This window comes from Manduca sexta, chromosome 4, assembly GCF_014839805.1.
Source record: "Manduca sexta isolate Smith_Timp_Sample1 chromosome 4, JHU_Msex_v1.0, whole genome shotgun sequence".
In the NCBI taxonomy this organism is placed as follows: Eukaryota; Metazoa; Arthropoda; class Insecta; order Lepidoptera; family Sphingidae; genus Manduca; species Manduca sexta.
Window position 1 is genome coordinate 8544034 of NC_051118.1, and position 19841 is coordinate 8563874.

Here is a 19841-nt window from a genome sequence, read left to right on the forward strand (position 1 = left end):
CTTCAAGGAGGCAAAGTCTTCGAACGTCGGGAGAAAATTAAAATATAAAAACTGCGCGAAAATCTGAAAAATAGTTTAATTTTAATGTCTAACATTCGCTTAAACATCAAAAGTCATTGCTGCAGTCTTCTGCACGAGACGCGATCTTTGGTTTGGTACACTGCTACGCTCATTGGCATATTGAGGGAGTTGGCGACCGGCGACTGTCGTCTGACCTGCGCTTCGGATTACGTCCACTTGGTCGCTTGCCTTCGAGCTTGCCGGTGAGCACCAACTTCTCCAGGTTATTTGGTTTCTGTTGCACTCATGGTATTCAAGCATTGATTTAAATAACTAAACATTAAATTATTTATTTTAATTTCCTAGATATTCTAGTAATATTATTACAAGCTGCGATAGCCTAGTTGAGTGTAGAACGCACTGCACCTGGCACATACCTCTGACTGTGTAAAAAAAAATATGTGTGTATTCTTTGTGAATTATTGCTTGCTTTATTGGTGAAGGGAAACGTCGTGAAGAAACCTGCATACCTGAGAAGTTTTCTATAGGTATTTTGAGGGTGTGTGAAGTCTACCAATCCGCACTAGGTCAGCGTGGTGAACTAAGGTCTAATTCTTTCAGTAGTAGAGGAGGCACGCGCCCAGCAGTGGGACAGTATATAATATAGGGCTGATATTATTAATATTCTACTCATATTATTACGTTTGTTTTTAGTTAATTTGCAAAAGACAACCCGGTAGGAATCAGCTTATATGGTTTGTCGTAACATACGTAATCAGGTTGTAAACTTGGGTAAACAGAACTGTCGTACTACGGCTTTGCTTGCCGATAAATTAATTTAATAAATTATAAGTATTAACTTAGGGTTTTTGTATTTAAATTATAATTTGTTACGCATGTGGAGACGTTTTTTATAGTCCGCCGGATAGCAGCAAAAAATGGCGGAGCTGTAAATATGTTGTTTTCATATTATTACTATAATTGAAAGTTTCTTTCTTAATTGATTTGTTGAACAATTTAGATTAAGAAACTGTTACCTGATTAATACATATAATAGGTACGTAGTCCTCCGTAGTCCGTAATATTTGCGATTTTTCTGTTGGAATTAAAAATAATAATTGTGTCTCGCATTATCCATTTTTAAATCCTTATGTAAGCAGTAGAGAATCTAAAAGTAGGATATTGTATTTTAAGGTTCATATTCCTTCAAAATTATTCCGCATTGAATTACAAACTGGAACTTAACAAATGCCTCATGATCTCAAAGGATGGCACATGGACTCATTAATTTAATAAATATAGTATCTAGACCTACTTGGTTTGTTTCATTTCTGCTACAAGCTGGGTCCCCATTCATTGTATAAAACCGATCCTGAATTCAAACAGACAGACAAACCAACCAATGAATTATAAAAATTCCGATTAGAAAATCCAGCGTATCAAAAGCTACGTACTAAACAAATATCACAGAAAAAATAAACCACGTCATTTGCTGGCTTTGTCATTCAGATACATACGATCCTTCTGTTCGGTTGTGAGCGATGGACGGCGAAGTTGTTACAATATCTGGGTTCCTGGTACAGGCGTTGGCGACTTTGTTTAGTTTGTGCCTTTTTTATTACTTTTAAAAGAAAAGTTGGCTTTTGTAATGTGCTTTTAAAAGAGTAGAGGTTGTGCCTTATGCTTTTAAAAGAATTAGTATTTGGATAGCGACATCGATATTTTACTACGTTTTCCTAGGAAAGGCGGCTTTCTTTTGCAAGGTCTCGGCTGAGTAGATAATCATGTCGATGTTTTCTTCTGCTAAAACTGTAAGCATGGTTCTGTTTGGGCTTAAGGGCACTGTAATAGTAATTATTGTGCACTAACCTTTCCAGTAAACTATCAAACTACGCTTTAATGGTAAGCATGAACCAATCATATTGTTATTGTCTACCATGTGAAATTAACTTTATATTGATTTTTTTTTTGCTTTGAATGACGAGACGAGCTTGCTGTTCGCCTGATGGTAAGCGATACGACCGCTCATAAACAGTAGAAACACCATCCAACACATTGACTTACAAAGTATTGTTTGGTATTCCACTGCTCTTGCTATTCTGAGACATGAGATGTTAAGTCTCATGTCCAGTAGTTACACTGGCTACAATGTCCTTCAAACCGGAACACAAGTGACTACACACTGCTCTTGGCGGCAGAAACACATTGCGATGGTACCTACCCAGTTGGAATCTCACAGATGAGAGACTTCCATGAGAGAGGTCCACGTTAACTTTTGAGCTTTGATCGACAGTGCGTTTTAATCAATTTCTTTAAAAGTGACTACTATTTCTAAGTGCGTGTTGCATATTTGTGCTTATATTTGGAATATGTCTTATGCTAATTACAATTTTGGCAAAGTTGTTTTACGGGACTGTTTATAAGAAGGTACCTGGTCAAATCGCTTGACGCCCCGCCGGACGCTCGCAAATTGTTTCGGTAGATGTGACGCAAATGCTCAACAGCTATAATAGGCCAGAATTTTCTCGAAGCGACTGTCAGTTACAAAGTAATATGATCAAAGTAATATTTTGTTTCTCGCCCCCATTTTAGTTTATTTCACAAAGTTTAACTCGAAAAACCGCTGCTAATTAATTAATTTATAACCTTTTGTTTGCGACATTATCCGTCAGAATGTTGAAACATGATTTGCTGACTAAAAAAACTAGTTACAACACAGCTCTCTTTAAATAATTTATTATACTTCGGTCCTCGCACCAACCCTGATATTAAATTTCCAGTTTTCCAGAATAAAAATAAAAAAAAACTTATTTCTTATACAGACACGCCAAAGTGATCCCACTGGCCGTGATCATAAATGGAGTGGGGTCCTATAGTGTCGACTGACGAGAGATAATCACCTCTCGGCAGTCGACACAATTATGCCGGCCTGTTAGGACTGGATATACACAGGATGATCCCGGAACGCAATTTACTTACGTGGGCCACTGGCGGCTTTTTCTCAGATGCCTCAGCGCAACCGAAGGACGCTCTCAGCTTCAACGGCAGTATGAGGCTTACCTTTCACGCTGCCGTCCATCTCGGGGTTCACCACAATGTGCTGAGTATGCACAACGTTCACAAAAGGCGGAAAGCCTTCTGCCGTGGTCCCTATTAATCGCTTCTTATGACAGACAGGGGATACCGTGGTGGAATTCTCCAAATGCCCCCAATCCACAGGGTGGGAGACGCCGGTCAGTCGTCCACCCGGCGCCACGTACGTCTCCTTTGTTGGTGGCAGGGATCCTCACGCTCCCGGTTCCTCTCGACACTCTCCTTCGGCGAGAGGACTACTGCGAAGAAGTGGGCCATCGCACGCCAGGCTCTCTGGCGGCCACCCATGGAAGCAATCAGGGATGACAGCGAGAGGTCTCTTCTGACGACCAACAAAGCGCTGTGTTCTTCGTCCCAGGCTGGGCAAAACTCCAAAGTATGTTGGGCCGTATCCAGGGGGCAGTTCTCACAGTGGTGACACACAGCTATTACCTCCGCCCATACGATACGACACAGATACTTACCGAAGCAGTCATGCCCGATAAGTACCTGTTTGGAACGTCGCCGCACCGTGGCGCCTGTCCAGCCACTCGGTAAAGACAGGTCTCACTGCCGCGACGGTCCGGTGCCCCGCTGACTGTGCCTTCAGCCTAAGACGTCACTCATCTACGGCGGCTCGCCATATGGAGGCCTTCATGACCTCTACCTCCTTCGGGGCCGGACGCTCACCGCTACTGAACGCCTTCTCCCTTCAATGAAAGATGTTGGAGAGAGATTTGACGCCCAGATCATAAGGCAGGTATACGGCCAAAAGATAAGCCGCCTAGAAAGAGACAGTGCGGTATGTCCTGATAGCCCGCTGCACGACAAATTAAAACAGATTTAAATTAAATTATTTCCCACAGAAGGAAATTATCGGAATATAAAGGACCCTATTTGTTAATCAAGGACATGATCTATGCGTGTGTCAAATTTCGTACAAATCTATTTAGCGGATTCTGAGTTTACTTCTAAGAATAATTAAAAAAATTGTAGAATAGTTTAGCATTTATAACATTAAGTAAGATAGTCAGAAATGATACATATAATATTCACGTTTTAGCGGCGTAAAGGTTTAATGCCGCTGTGGAGGAACAGATGATTGCGTTCCTTTATGGAAGGGGAAGATTTCCAGTCAGGCAGATGTTGCGCCTGACCGGCCACGGCCCCTCCGAGGTCTTATTCGGAGGTGGTATATATGCTGCACGTCGCGCAAATTGTGCAAGCGTGATTCAGGATCGATGTCGCCATTTATCGTGTTTGCTGTGTGATATCACTACAGTTGTGTCACTGCATCGATCCTCTTGCAGTTCCGGCGATTTTGACAAGATGGCGGTATATGCACTAATTGTACCGCGACAGCGTAAAGATAATTCATATTCTTTTAATTAAAGTAAAGATTAAATTTGTTTGACATATACTTATGTCTAGTTCATTATTTATATTTCAAACCGCTTTATTTGTGATTCAGCAAGCATTGTTATCAAATCTAAGCTTTAGATTAAAATTTACAGCTCAGTAACATTATCTGCATTATTATCTTAATTTAAGTTTTGATCCTATTTACTGGTTGATGCTGACTCTTTTACGCTTTGTGATGACGAAAACTAATAGGCTATGTTCAACAAATCTTCTATGTTTATGATAATTTTGTTATCATTAAGTAAAAACAAATATATCGGATCCTTTTAATAATAGTAAATACATGTCATTTCTATACTATTTAATGTATATTTATTGTACAGTTATCAGTATAAATAGGTACTTCATACCACGACTTTCCAAAAACACTATAGTCAGTGACCCTAAATGACTTGAGGTCCCAGGGGAAAGCAAACAAAAAGTTTCCTCGTTTTAGTCTCGTCGGTAAGATAAACAAAGGCCCTACAAGGTACCGCGTGAGGCCCTTGTAAGCAAGAGGCCCCTGGCCGTTGCCCGGTTTGCCGTTCCTAAGGCCACCTTTAACTACAGTTAAACATGTTTTCATTAATCATGTAGTCTAATATAAAATAAAAGTACTAATGACAGGTCAAAAAAAGGGGTGACAAAATAATTTATTCAGTCATTTAAATAATTGAGGTACCTTTGCAAATTTTATATTACCAGTATGATTGTTAGATTCAGAGATTAGCACGTTCAAACAGAATTACAATCACGTTGGTTGTTTTTTTATATGTGGTCGGCAAAGTGGTCCCTTTCCATCTTATAGTGAATGGAGTGGGGTCCAATAGAGTGTTGACTGACGAGTAATGATTAACCCTCGACAGTCGACACAATTATGGCGACCTGTTGGAACCGGATATACACGGACTGATTCCGGAACGCGACACACTCACGTAGGCCAGTAAGGCGAGTTTAACACCTGATGTACGGTGGTTGCAATTCCGGCGGCTATAAAATATATCTTCTCATCAGCAAAATTACTGTAAACGCCTGTCAAAAAAAACTAGGCAATAATACTTTTGTGAATTTAGTATAACTTTCTCATAAGGCGTTAAGAGACGTGTAGAGTTTTAAAAGTAGAGGCTCGCTTAATTTGAGTCATGACCTTAGACTTTGGGTTCAAATTTTGATGGGCAGACGTGATACTTACCATCAGGCAAGCGGCATACTTGTCTAGTAATTAAAAAAAATGTATCGTCATTTAGTAATCCATATCTATTAATAATAATCCATATCTATTAATATAAACGTGTGCCATGTATTTGTCTGTCACAATTTGATTGCTAAGCCACTGAACAGATTTTTATTAACTTTGGTACGGAGAGCTAAGTCGGTAAAAAGCTAAGACTCCTTTAAATATTTTTTCTTTTTCTCCAGTTGCCAACATCACAATCCTCACTGGGTATGTCTTCGCCTGGCCCTCCTACAATGTGGCCAACTTTGTGTCCAACACGACCATCCTCTCAGCGCCAATGTCTTCGGTGGAAGTGTCGTTGCTGGGCAGTTTGGCCAACATCGGCGCTCTGTTGGCCACTCCATTGTGCACATATTTGCTGAACTCTCTTGGCAGGAAGTATACTTGTATGCTGTTCGGATTACCTTATGTGGTAAGTTATGTTTCATTACTGTTTAATTCCTCATTTTTTGAGCCATCTGGTGTAAAACTAAAGACCTTATCGAGAGAAACGCAAAAGGACATTAATGTGCTACCAACCCCACATCATCCAGAATGAACTCTGATAATAAAGTCTGTATGACGTGCACCAGATTTGCTCTTCTCGTATTAATTTCTGCAGCCTTCAAAGAAAATGACTCAAAACAACCTCCAGCAGTTGCTATTTAATCATCTACAATACATGTAACAGACTGATGATTCGAAATGAAAGTTTTACATTTTGTAAGAATTTATATGTCACGACTTGCCCGAAATATTTCGTTGCCTTCTCTAATCTCTATTAAGGAATAAGAGAAGCCATATGCAAGCATTCATGATTTTTCTTGTATTCTGTGTGTTAATGAGGTTGATATCAGATGACACATATGCTTGCCTGTCTAATGTATTAAATAAACTAGGTAAGATGTTGATAATGATTATTAAGTAAAATAATTTCTGGTAGTTATTACATCGTAAAACCGAAGCAGATCCTTTCTGTCATGTTCATAGTACGACCCCAGATAAGAATAAGGAAGATAAAGTTAGTTTCATTACAATATAATACGCGTTTCATCCTCTGTATGGCACAATTTCACAGCGTGGGTTCAATCCGACAGCAAAGCTTACCTACTTACGTCATATTTAACAAATCTTTTAATAGCCTCATTATCAATGTTTACTCTTATTGCATGACGTGGAAAATGTACATTATTGGTGGAGTAGTATTGCGTCTGCGTTACGCCAGCGCTCTAAGGTCCTGGGTTCGAATCCTGGGTTGGGCAGTGATGTTGGGTTTTCTACCTGAAATTAGAATTTGTGCTTTATATGGTGATAGGCTCACCTCCTCATACCATGGCACGGGACACATTTGGCGAAAAGTGGGTGCTCTGGTTGCTCTTGCCTCCCCTCCGGGGATAAAGGCATGATGTGTGTGAAGATCTCACAGATCAAACAAAAATTATAACAACATGTGATTAATATTTCCTTCACTCACTGGCTTCTTTCCCCGGGATGGTTAAGTTGATATTGGCTTTTTCTGTTCACCATTAATGTAGAGTCTGGAATAGTGCCTGGTCAAGGGAAAGTTTGCCTTCCATAGCTAGTTAATGTAAATGTAAAAACACCTTTATGTATATACAAAAAGAGAAAAAGAAAATATTATGCTATGTATTACTAAGATTGTTTAATGATATTTCAGTTCTGCTGGATCATAATTACATACACCAAGTCAGTAACCGTCGTTATAGCAGCCATGGGGTTAGCAGGAATGGGGGCAGCTGGCCAGGCTGCTTCCTCAGTCTACATATCAGAGATAGCCCAGGACGCTATTAGAGGAGCCCTCACATCCTCAGTAGTCTCTGGATTATTCCTTGGTCTCCTGCTATCTTATTCTTGGGGAGGATACCTGAGCTACGAGCAAGTGGTGTACGTTCATCTGACTCTATCAATCCTGTATATCCTCCTAGTTGGACTGTTGAAGGAGTCGCCGGTGTTCCTGATGAAGTCGGGGAAAGAGAAGGTTAGTTGATCACAAATAAATTATGAGAATTTTGAATTGGCTGCTTGCTTCTATTCGATCGAAAGTTCTGGTTTTAAGACTTTTGATTCGATACTTTTGAATTTTAACTGCTTCATTAGTGTCATATAGAGTATATTGTACGACACCGGGCCCCTTCCGGTGAAACCTTCGACTCCAACGGACTCTTTATACTGTTCCATTTTGGAATCCCCAGTCGGGAAAGAAATATAAAGGTTTTGACTTAGTATCTGACCGCAGTCTAAAATTTCTGTCCGTTATGGTGATAGGCTTATATCACATCATGGGACAAAGGCGTGATGTATGTTTTTGTCTGCGTCTCAATACTCATTTAAACACATAAATGATCTTTGTTATTCTCCGAGACGTTGCTCAAATATTTACTGCTCCAATATAAACAGGAGGCCGCGAGGTCGCTAGCATTCTACCGTCGAGTGTCGGTGACATCTAAAGAAGTGGAGGTGGCCTTGGCGAAGATCAAGCTGCAGCTCGACCCTGCGTTGGAGACCAGGCTAGAAGGAGGGAAAGGTGAGGTCATAACTTCAGTGATTGTAAATCTGTATGTATAAAAATATCAGCTCTGTTTTATATATTGTCTTACTGCTGACCACGGGCCTCCTCTATTATCGAGAAGGATTAGATCTTAATCTACTACGCTGGTCTAGTGCGTATTGGCATACTTCACACACTCTCAAAATTCCTATAGAGAACTTCTTAGGTATGCATATTTCCTCACGATGTTTTCCTTCACCGTTAAAGCAAGTGATAATTCACAAAGAATACACACATAACATTAGAAAAGTCAGAGGAGTGTGCCCTTGAGTTTTGAACCTGCGAATTTGTCTCGGTAGTCAGTTCCACACCCATCTAGGCTATGGCCGATTTTATTTGTATTCATCTATGAATCTAATAGTTATAATGCCAGCTATATGTTATGTCCTGTCCAACAGCTGATCCCGGTACTCCTATCCTACTGAAACGGCTTATTCTTTACTCCACCACCCTGTCCTTGTAGGGTGGGTAGACTTTACACACCTTAGAAATTCTGACGATGCACTCTCAAGGTTTCGCCACGACGTATGTAAATGTCTGTCGCGTATTCGTTCTTTATTTGTCTATTATCAAAGACAATCAAATAACTTTGTAACGTTTTTGTGAGTACTGTTATATCTGATAATTGCGTTTACTTTCGCAATCTGTTTTGCTAATTTTATCTCATGTCATTCACTTGAATGCAAATATTTTACAAAATCCAGTTTAATTGCAAATGTTTTTTTCTATATTTTAATAAATTTTGTTACGTTTTATTATACAGTTTTTGTAGGAATAAAGATAGAATTAGCTTGTCTGATAGTGTAGAATACTGAGCAGTAGAGAAGAAGCAGTTCAGTTGCAATATATCTCTTTTCTGGACGTCTGTAGCAGCGGAAGGTCATGTCTTTTATAATTTGGTGCAAAGTATTGTCAGGTGGAACAAATAATATACCCAGGGAAATGCTCTGATGTACGGTTGAACAAAGTTTGAATAATTTTCTTGAGAGTACAATCTAAAGAAATAAATCATTCTTCGCTTCGGCCAGGTCAAAAGAAACCTCAACTAGCGGGAATGCATGAAAACATTAATGATGGTGGAGGGAGCGCTAGAATCATGTAAAATGGAAATCCATACTTCTGCTTACTCCTATGGGATAGAGGTGTGATACTATTTATGTATTCATCGCTCGTAGGTCTACGTGATATACATTTTGAGGAGAATGTTTAATATAGTGTAATGACACGACGAGTAAGCTGCTATTGAAACATTAGCCTTTCTGTTCACGCTACTGCAACTCCTGTAACCCAGGATCGTCAGTGGCGCGACTTTTATGATATCGAGTGGCGAAGCTCGGCACGTGTCAAGGCTCACGCACAAAATTAACGAAAGATAGGAAGGAGTTGGAAACATACCTGATACGCTTGATGGTAAACGACGCCATTTTCCCTGAATAGTAATAGGCCAACTCGAACTTCGATTTATGTACGGGCAAGGGAAAGTACATCGCACCGGATGTTAAGTGGAGTGGGGTCCAATAGAATGTCAACTGACGAGAGATGATTACCCCTCGACAGTCGACACAATTATGCCGGCCTGTTGGAAGCAGATATACACAGGCTGATCCCGGAACGCGAAACTTATGTGGGCTACTATGGTGGGTTTTAACACCTTGTGTACGGTGGTCGCTATCCGGGCGGATATCAAATATATCCTACTGCCAGCAGTATTAGTATAGATGTATACTATCCAGGCTCAAGGCTGATGACAAAACAAATAAAATACGTTCATTCTGATTTCAGATCCTGGAGTAACTGATGCGCTGGTTGAAGGCAAAGCTGAGGAGAAGAGAGCAGTTTCTGAATGGCAGTTCTTAAGTAATTTTATGTTATTTTTATATTATAATAAGACGAGAAAATCAGTTGCTTGGTTAATATTCGATCGCCCATAAACAGTAACATCCATGGTTTTGAATTACAAAACATTTCTAGATGTTCTGCTGCACTGGTGGTAGATCTCACGCGAGACATATTAAATTAGTCAAAAACAACACGGTTTTACTCACGTATAAAAAGTAGTCGGAATCGCCGACCAGTTTCGACCTATTAAGTAGGTCATCCTCAGGGGCGAGTGCTAAGAGGACGTCGCGTCGCGGAGGCCTCTCGATCACTGAATACAATAGGTCGAAACTCGTCGGCGATTCCGACTACTTTTTAAACATAAGTAAAACCGTGTTGTTTTCGACTAAGATCTCTCATATATGAGAGTCTGGGTAGGTACCACCGCAATATCTAGCAGCAAGCAGCAGTGTGTTACTGTTGTGTTCCGGGTTGAAGAACATTGTGGCTAGTGTAACTACTGGACATAATAAGACTTAATTTAATATCTCGGGTAGTGGAATACCAAACAATACTTTGTAATTCAAGATGTTGGATGGTGTTTCTACTGTTTACGGGCGATCGTATCCCCTACTCAGGCGGACGGCAAGCCCGTCTCGTCATTCAAACCAATAAAATAAAATCGAGTAAGCCACTTGGCAGCAGATATTAGGCATTTTTCGCTTTGAAAGATTAACCAATTTTGTCAAGATCCTTTCTTTTGGTGTTTGAAGGCGGTTTAATTTTTTGATATATTTTTATAAAATCTATTTAATAATTGATGCACCTTTGCTGATTAAAACAGGAGCCTACTGAAATACTTTGCTTGTTAAACGAGTTATCAGATTTTTGACTGATGTAACAATTATGCGATATTTCATAATACTGTGGGATCTACCCACATAACCACATATCGCTGTTAAGCATGCGAACTGGCTACAGTGGGTGCAATCTCACACCGCGTACATGGAGCGCAAAATGTCTGTCCAATCGAACAAACCAAGACGGTACGTGGCGTGCTCACCGGCATCGGACCTGAGGTGCAATCAGCCATCGGCGCGCTGAGGCGCGCATATTTATAGTGTGCGAGCGGGCGCGCTATAGGTTCGTGCGAGAGAGATGGACTGCTGCCCGCGCGCACTCATTGGTTGTGTCGATCTTACTGGCGTTAAGCAATTGATATAAATATAGGGCACCTGTATCAATAAATCATTCATTATTAATCCGAGCTTCGAGTTTCATTCGTCTCCAACAATTACCATATTCATTCTGTGTCCCTACATTTGGTGACCCCGACGTGATGGAGAAGACCGAAGCAAATCAGGAAACGAAGCTCGAACTCGACGTGGCAGCTGTCTCCATACAGTCCAGACCTCTACCTTTCTGGCGAGAAATTCCTCGGGCATGGTTCGTGCAATTTGAAGCCGTTGTGGACCCGCTGAAGACTTCGGATGATCAAAAATATCGCTACGTGCTGCAACAGCTACAGGCAACGGACCTCCAGCACCTCACAGATATTCTTTACAATCCACCCGCAACTGACAAATATAATACTTTGAAGACTCGTTTGTTAGCTGCGTACGAAGACTCTGATGTCAGAAACTTCCAAAAACTCACCAGCGGCTTAGAGTTGGGTGATCAAAAACCCTCTCAGCTGCTGCGCAAGATGCGAGAGCTTGGTAGAGGGATGATTACGGATGGCGGACTGCGTATTGAATGGATGAAGCATCTACCCGCCCAAGTACGCGTTGTGCTCTCAGTTAACACCGAGTCGTCGCTGGAGACACTGGCGGCCATGGCTGACAAGATGGTAGAGTACTCAGAACCCGCCACAGCAAAGATTGAAGCGGTATCGGGAGAAACAAGCGACCCGGGGGTACCCACACAGTTGGAAATATTGGCAAAACAAATTGAAAGGCTGACCTTGGAGGTTGCTGAACTGCGTGGACGGTCAATGCAGCGTTACTCACGCAAGAGACGCCCTGATCGTTCTCATTCGAGACCTCGACAACGCAGTAAGTCGTCTACCAAACCTGGCGACCCGACATGGGAGTGCCGGTTTCACTATCGTTTTGGTGATAAGGCAAGGCGCTGCGAATCGCCGTGCTGCAGAAGACAGAAGCCGTTAAACTAGAACAGACATCGAATGTGGCGGGCGTCGATGTCCCCAATACCACAAACCGCCTATGTGTCTACGATCGCGACACGCGAGAACGTTTCCTCGTTGACACTGGCGCCGAAATATCAGTGTTAGCGGCCACTCCTGGCAGAAAAATCAAGAGATCAAGTGACTATAGACTATACGCAGCGAATAATACCCCCATCAAAACATACGGAGAGAAGACGCTCAGGCTCAATCTAGGCCTTCGTCGTAATCTGTCGTGGACATTCGTTATCGCCGATGTCAAAACCTCTATCCTGGGAGCAGACTTTCTCCGTCACTACAAGTTGCTAATCGATCTTCATCGAAAAAACTGATCGACAAGGTCACAGAATTAGCAATCGACGCCTTTGAAGTGAAAACATTCGAGGGAACAATACACATCATTAACCATGACCAAGCATACCACGACATCCTGATCCAGTATCCGGACCTTTTACGACCGATGTCACTTAAACAGCCGGTAAAACATGATGTCGTTCACCACATAGAAACTTCAAGCCCCCGCTCTTCGCCCAGCCCCGCCCCCTTCCTCCTGACAAGTATAAGGTGGCAAAGGAAGAATTCAACAAGATGCTAGAGATGGGTATCTGCACACCCTCCAAGAGTCCGTGGGCGAGCACTCTGCACGTCGTAAAGAAGGATGGAGGTCTACGTGTATGCGGCGACTATCGAAGATTGAACGCTGTCACCCTGCCCGACCGCTACCCGATACCTCGCATACAAGATTTTACATATCAATTGCACAATATGAAAATATTTTCTAAACTAGACATAAGGATGGCATATTATTGGATCCCGATTGCCAAGGAAGATTCCCAGAAAACGGCGATAACCACACCGTTTGGCTTGTTTGAATTCAAATGTATGACGTTCGGATTACGCAATGCCAGCCAAACATTTCAAAGGTTTATGCACGAGGTTCTACGAGGCATAGACAATTGTTTTGTTTTGTCGACGATATTTTATTATATTCGATGGACGAAGAGAGCCACAAAAATCTATTACGGCGAGTCCTAGAACGCCTCGATAAATATGGTATCACTATAAAAGTCGAAAAATGCGAGTTTGGAAAAGAAAGAATCAATTTTCTTGGCTACAACGTGTCTGCTGATGGCATACAACCCACTGATGAACGTGTCAAGGCCATATCCAGCTACCCAAAACCAAAAACAGTCGCCGAGTTACGCCGTTTCCTGGGCATGATCAATTTTTATCGTAGCTGTTTGCCACATCAAGCGGAGCTGCAAACTGAGCTTAACAAATATTTGCAAGATAGGAAACGCAACGACAAGTCACCGATAGAGTGGAACGTAGAAGCTAATGAAGCTTTCGAAAAGTGCCGACAAAGCATTTTGAAAGCCACGACTTTGGCGCACCCAGTCATCGGTGCCCCACTGGCAATAATGACAGACGCCTCTGACTGCAGCCTTGGTGCCGTATTGCAACAAAAGGTGGGCGATGTGTGGAAACCACTCGCATATTTTTCCAAGACGATGAGCCCAACACAGCGTCGCTACAGTGTCTATGATCGCGAATTACTGGCTATTTACACTGCGGTGAAACACTTTCGACGACTTATAGAAGGCTGCGAAGTGACCGTATTCACTGACCATAAACCGTTAGCTTATGCACTCAAACGTCCTGCAAGCAGTACCGACACGCCAAAGAGAGAGAGGCAGTTGCACTTTATCAGCCAATTTTGTGGAAACATAGAATATGTGCGCGGCGACGAAAATGCAGTGGCCGACGCATTGTCTCGCATCGAAGAATTACAATGTCCTTCCCCCATCGATTACGAAAAGCTATCTCTCGATCAACGCGGCGATCCTGAACTAGAGCAACTTGAAAAGCAAGCCAATTTGAACTTCAGTGACGTCACCGAGCAAGGAAACAACCGACCAATCAGATGCGAGATGTCCACTGGCAAACCTCGACCATATCTGCCGCCAATATATCGTTTTGCTGCATTCAGAGCGCAACACGATTTGTGTCACCAGGTATCAGAGCCACACGGAAGCAGATCAGTACGAAATTCTTTTGGCCAAACATGAACAAAGACATCAGCAACTGGGCCAGAGCATGCCTTGACTGTCAGCGAGCCAAGATACACCGCCATGTAACCACACCTTTAGGCGAATTTCCGCCTTCTAAGCGTTTCGAACACATACATGTCGATATTGTGGGACCACTGCGATTGTCTAATAATTGTCGCTACTGTCTTACTATCATCGATCGTTGCACCAGGTGGCCGGAGGCAATTCCACTAGTTGACATCACGGCGGAAAACGTAACGAAAGCTATATACAACAACTGGATTACAAGATTTGGATGCCCGTCACGCATATCAACCGATCAAGGCCGGCAATTCGAGTCGCAACTTTTCAACTCACTGATGAAGAAGTTTGGCATCTCACGCATCCGCACTACAGCCTATCATCCACAATCCAATGGCCTTATCGAAAGATGGCATCGAACCTTGAAAGCAGCACTAATGGCCCGCGGTAACTCCGTTCAGTGGACGGATGAATTGCCTACAGTGCTTTTGGGATTACGCACCGCACTCCGCCCCAACGGAAAATTTAGCCCGGCAATGATGACATACGGAACAACACTCCGTTTACCCTCTGATTTCATCATCCCGACGGCTAAGTTAAGTCATGAGGAAAATGACTACATTCGTCGGCTTATGGACACCATGGCATCGCTCAAGTCTACATCTTGCTCTAACAGTACTGGACGAGAGCCGTTCGTGCACAAAGACCTGGCAACGTGCACACATGTTTTCGTGCGAAACGATCAAGTTGTTCCTCCGCTGACTCCGCCCTACGACGGCCCTTACGAAGTTATCAAGCGTTACGACAAATACTTTAAGATCAAGTTACCGCTTCGTTCAGCTGTGATATCGCTAGACAGGCTTAAGCCAGCCTACATCTGCACTGAAACGATCGAGGAGACAGCCGACCTTAGTTTTCGACAGTCTAACCAGCCCTACGTCACCAGATCCGGGAGAGTGGTAAAACCAAATGTACGCTTCGCTTGAGGGGGAGTGATGTGGGATCTACCCATATAACCACATATCGCTGTTAAGCATGCGAACTGGCTACAGTGGGTGCAATCTCACACCGCGTACATGGAGCGCAAAATGTCTGTCCAATCGAACAAACCAAGACGGTACGTGGCGTGCTCACCGGCATCGGACCTGAGGTGCAATCAGCCATCGGCGCGCTGAGGCGCGCATATTTATAGTGTGCGAGCGGGCGCGCTATAGGTTCGTGCGAGAGAGATGGACTGCTGCCCGCGCGCACTCATTGGTTGTGTCGATCTTACTGGCGTTAAGCAATTGATATAAATATAGGGCACCTGTATCAATAAATCATTCATTATTAATCCGAGCTTCGAGTTTCATTCGTCTCCAACAATTACCATATTCATTCTGTGTCCCTACAATACATTATCAAATCACCATCTCTAGATAACTTAGTATATACACGTCTAGATGGCCTGATTTGAATGGAAGGTGCACACTGCAAATATTGTTTTAGAAATTGATAATGTAGAGTCTAGATAGGAAATTAGTGATGATGCTATGTTTTCTTTCATTTTCATTAATTAACTATTTAAGAAATATTATTAAAATAAGAAAATACGGTTATGTACGCATAAACTAAACTTACCTTAATATAAAACAGTGGAGAAAAATACAAAACAAGTTTTATTAAAATCAGAAATAAATAAATTATTTGCTGAGTCATTAGAGCCCAAAAGTATATTTAGCAACTTTATTTGATTCCACATTCCATCTAGACGTATTAATACAATCAAAGATAAGCTTAACCTTAATCTTGAGGGATTAAGTTCTAAATTCGTTTGCCACCAACAAACACAATGTACTTAGATAAAACAACTCGATTAACATATTTAACGTTCGCGGTTTCCCTTTCCTCAGTGATAAAACCTGTAACCGAACAGTTAAAACAGTCAAAGAATAAAAAAAAAATATGGCTGAACTTGTATTTAAAAAAAAAAATATGTCACTTCAAATAATATTGTTAGGTGATTCTGAATCTTATTACACAGACACAAAGTTAGTTTTAAAAATTACTGACATATTTCAACATGGCGGCTTACTATTCTACGACCAGCATACGTTAAAAAATCATGTTCATAATGTTTTGATATTTTTATGGATGCTATCGAATCATTAATAAGTCATTTATTTACATATTTTTGACCGTTTTAAAGCTATAGATAATCTACGAGTATTCATTAATGTTACTTTATGAGATGTTTTAACTAAACATATAAAATTATATTTTATTACAAACTAATTTTTTTTTACAGCCCAATAACTGCAAATTAATTTAATGATCAGAATGTCATTAGGTGTTAATTTATTGAACTTGGAATAGTAGAGTCAGCAACAAAATAGAATAATAATGTATTCAAATGTCTGTACTTTTGTGTACCAACATTTTAAATTATAATCTACTAAACCGGTTTTATTTTAGGTAAAAATAATATCGTTTCAAATAAACTTAATGTCTATTAAATGATTTAAAGATTTTGCTTATATAATATCTGAATCATAGTCCAGTACGAATTGAAACATCAAACTCTGTTGGCGCCAAAATATATACTCTTTTGAAGCTGATTGGCTAGAGATCTTTGTACAAGGAGAAGTTGGTAAACTTTAATATGTCACCGTCTAGTAGTAAAAAGTCTGGTTGCTCTCAAGCTCGTTCCTAAAACCCTGGTTTAAAATCTTACGTTTGTCGCATTTATCCGACGTTTTGACTATATTTAAACACATTTGCAGCTGGTGTTGCTGTAAGGACATCTCTCCGGATAGCGACCACCGTGCACAAGGTCTAAAACCGGCTAAATTTGTCACGGGATCAGCCTATATATACCTATATACAGTTTCAAACTGGCCAGCATAATTATATCGACTGGCGAGGGATAGCGTCAGTACTCTGTCTTGAGTCTCTCCTTTGCTTTGTGCAGTGGAGTCGCTTTGTCATGTTTGTGTACAAAAACATAACTAGAGAAGCAAATCATCAAATGATGAATTGGAATATTTTTAGGAGAGACCGATGTCCAGCGGTGGACTCGCTGATGAAAAATTAAATCTTGGACCCTATTTTTATTACAGAAAACTCCCAATCATCAAAACGTGGACTAAAAGTGGCTATCATAGTGATGGCTTACACAGTGCTGATGGGCGTCATAGTTATGCAGGTGTACGCAGAACCATTGTTCAAAGAAGCTGTTCCATCAATGGAATCAAATCAGTGTTCTATTATCTTGGCTATAGTGTTCATTATTGCAAGCCTCTTGTGCGGAGTACTTGTGGATAAACTTGGGAGGAAGGTAGGAAGTATACTGGATTTTTTAAATTTTAAAGCTCCACTTGCAGAGTTAATAGGTCTATTATCACAGCTAATAACATTCCAATAACTTTGGATGTGTACACCAAAATCAAACAGAATTCATTCTAAAATTCGGCGGTAACTTCTACCAAACATTTACCATGATTAATAAGAAAAGTACTACTCATATGATAATTTTATTATCATATGAGAGCAGAGTGAAGAAAAACCACAAAGAAATAAGAAGCTTTAAAAATTCTTTTATTAACGTACGATTTCTTTTCCCCTAGTACCTGATGATTGGAACGACCTTCGCAGCAGGAGTCTGCATACTGCTCCTGGGCACGCAGCTTCAATTCCACTGGGCGCCAAACTACGTCTCAGCAATCTTTATATACGGCTTCTGCTTCTTCTACAACCTGGGACCAGCTCCGATACCCTTCGTGATAGCTGCCGAGTTCTTCTTACCTGAGGTAGTTTGGGTATTAATTATCTTTATCGATGCTATTATTCAAGATTAAAAAAAAATGATTTCGAAAATTATGTTAACCGTCAACTACAACGTTGTTTGAAACAAAGAACTAAATGTTTAGAGTTCCCGAAACTTGATTTCTTATAAAATATTCTTTTGCCTTCAAAATATCGACTGCCTATGAAATTCATATAGCATTACAACAACTTAATACATTTTTCATAAATTATTTTTTTCTTCAAAAGTACGACAATTACTAGTCTATTAAATGATAAGAGATTTAATAAAGTCTTATAATTAGTTTTTCTTCACGAAATCAACTAGTAGACACCTCAAACCATACTAAACCTTACAATATCTTTTATAAACGTTACATTTCCAGGTGAGAGGCCTCTGCAGCAATCTCGTCAACGCTTGCGCGTGGATCATGAACTTTATCACGCTCACCATCTTCTCCATCATGGTTGAGGTCTTCGGCTTAGCGCCATTGTTCTACATATTCGCCGCATCCAGCGCCTTCGGAGTCGTCTACTGCCTCTTCTACTTACCAGAGACCAAGGGTCTTTCTGTTGATGCTATTCAACTGCTTTTTATTAAAGAAAGGAGGCGAGATGCTAAATAAATACCTCACTAGACCAGTTATGGACTGTCTGAAATGAGTGTAGTAGAGGCAAGGGGCCAGTTACAATATTATTTGTAAGTGAAATGTACGTACGTTGCTAGTGATAGGATATATTTTATATCCGCCTGGATAGCGACCACCGTACACAAGGTGGTAAAACCTATAGTGGTCTAGTGTGTCGCGTTCCGGAATCAGTCTGAGTATATCTGGTTCCAATAGGCCGGCATAATTGTGTCGACTGTCGAGAGTTAATCATCTCTGGTTAGTCGACATTCTACTGGACCCCACTCTAATTACCACAGGTGCAGTGGGGTAACTCTGGCGTGTACATATAAAAACTCTGTTTTTGTGAAAACAGTGAACGTATTTCTGTATATAATTAAATACAGGCCACTTTTGGACTTGTGGTTACTCCTTAGTATTTATATTGGTTGGTTTTCAAATCAAGGCATTTATTAGTGTGATCTTAAGATATAAGTATATCCCACCTTTAGAACTAAAGTGACCGAACTTAAAAAAGATGATTTGTGGAAAACGAATAAAAAAAGATTGGAATACAATATAGAAGGCAGTGAATTTGGCGGTCGTCCAAAGTGAGAATCTCTGTTTCTATTCTGTAATTTTGTCTTTTTCTCGTCATAGGGTTACAGAGCATGTTTTGGAGAGTATCTATAAACAAATCATAAAATATATAAATTTTGAGTTAGGTCACTTTAGTTCTAAGAGTGCGATATATTGACGGTTGAAAGGCTAATTGACTTAAGTGAGATTTTTTTTCGAAAAAATTTGCTATTTAAAAAAAAAAGAAAAGAATGCTCATTTTTAATATCTATGAAACTTGTGTCGAAAATTAGCCTTAGAACCGTCGATATTATTTTTCATAAAAATAATGTAATTTGTGAATGTGATATAATGTTAAAATTACTTATTAAAATGTGTTTTAATTTATGGTATTTTGATTTATTTTCACTATTCCAAGATAGCACTGTCTGTATAAATGAATTAATAATACACATTAATAATAAATATAGGCTAAAAACATAAAATATCCAAGAAAAACTGGTGGTCTCTCATATTTGGGAGACCGCCTGGGTAGGTA

General features: G+C 40.6%; 1 protein-coding gene across 2 annotated transcripts; it reads left to right on the top strand.

Moving 5' to 3' along the window:
- The first annotated feature begins 1481 nt into the window (after positions 1-1481).
- On the top strand, positions 1482-19695 carry LOC115443215 (facilitated trehalose transporter Tret1). Of its 2 annotated transcripts, none has more exons than XM_030168539.2 (8): positions 1482-1602; positions 5893-6122; positions 7368-7688; positions 8108-8234; positions 10041-10115; positions 17432-17649; positions 17939-18121; positions 18503-19695. In XM_030168539.2, the coding sequence occupies exons 1-8, from the start codon at positions 1542-1544 to the stop codon at positions 18740-18742; spliced, it is 1455 nt and encodes a 484-aa protein (XP_030024399.2). In that variant the 5' UTR covers positions 1482-1541; the 3' UTR covers positions 18743-19695. The 2 variants fall into 2 exon arrangements, with proteins under 2 accessions (XP_030024399.2, XP_037297203.1); XM_037441306.1 differs by lacking the exon at positions 1482-1602 and adding an exon at positions 1779-1902.
- The last annotated feature ends 146 nt before the right edge of the window (positions 19696-19841 follow it).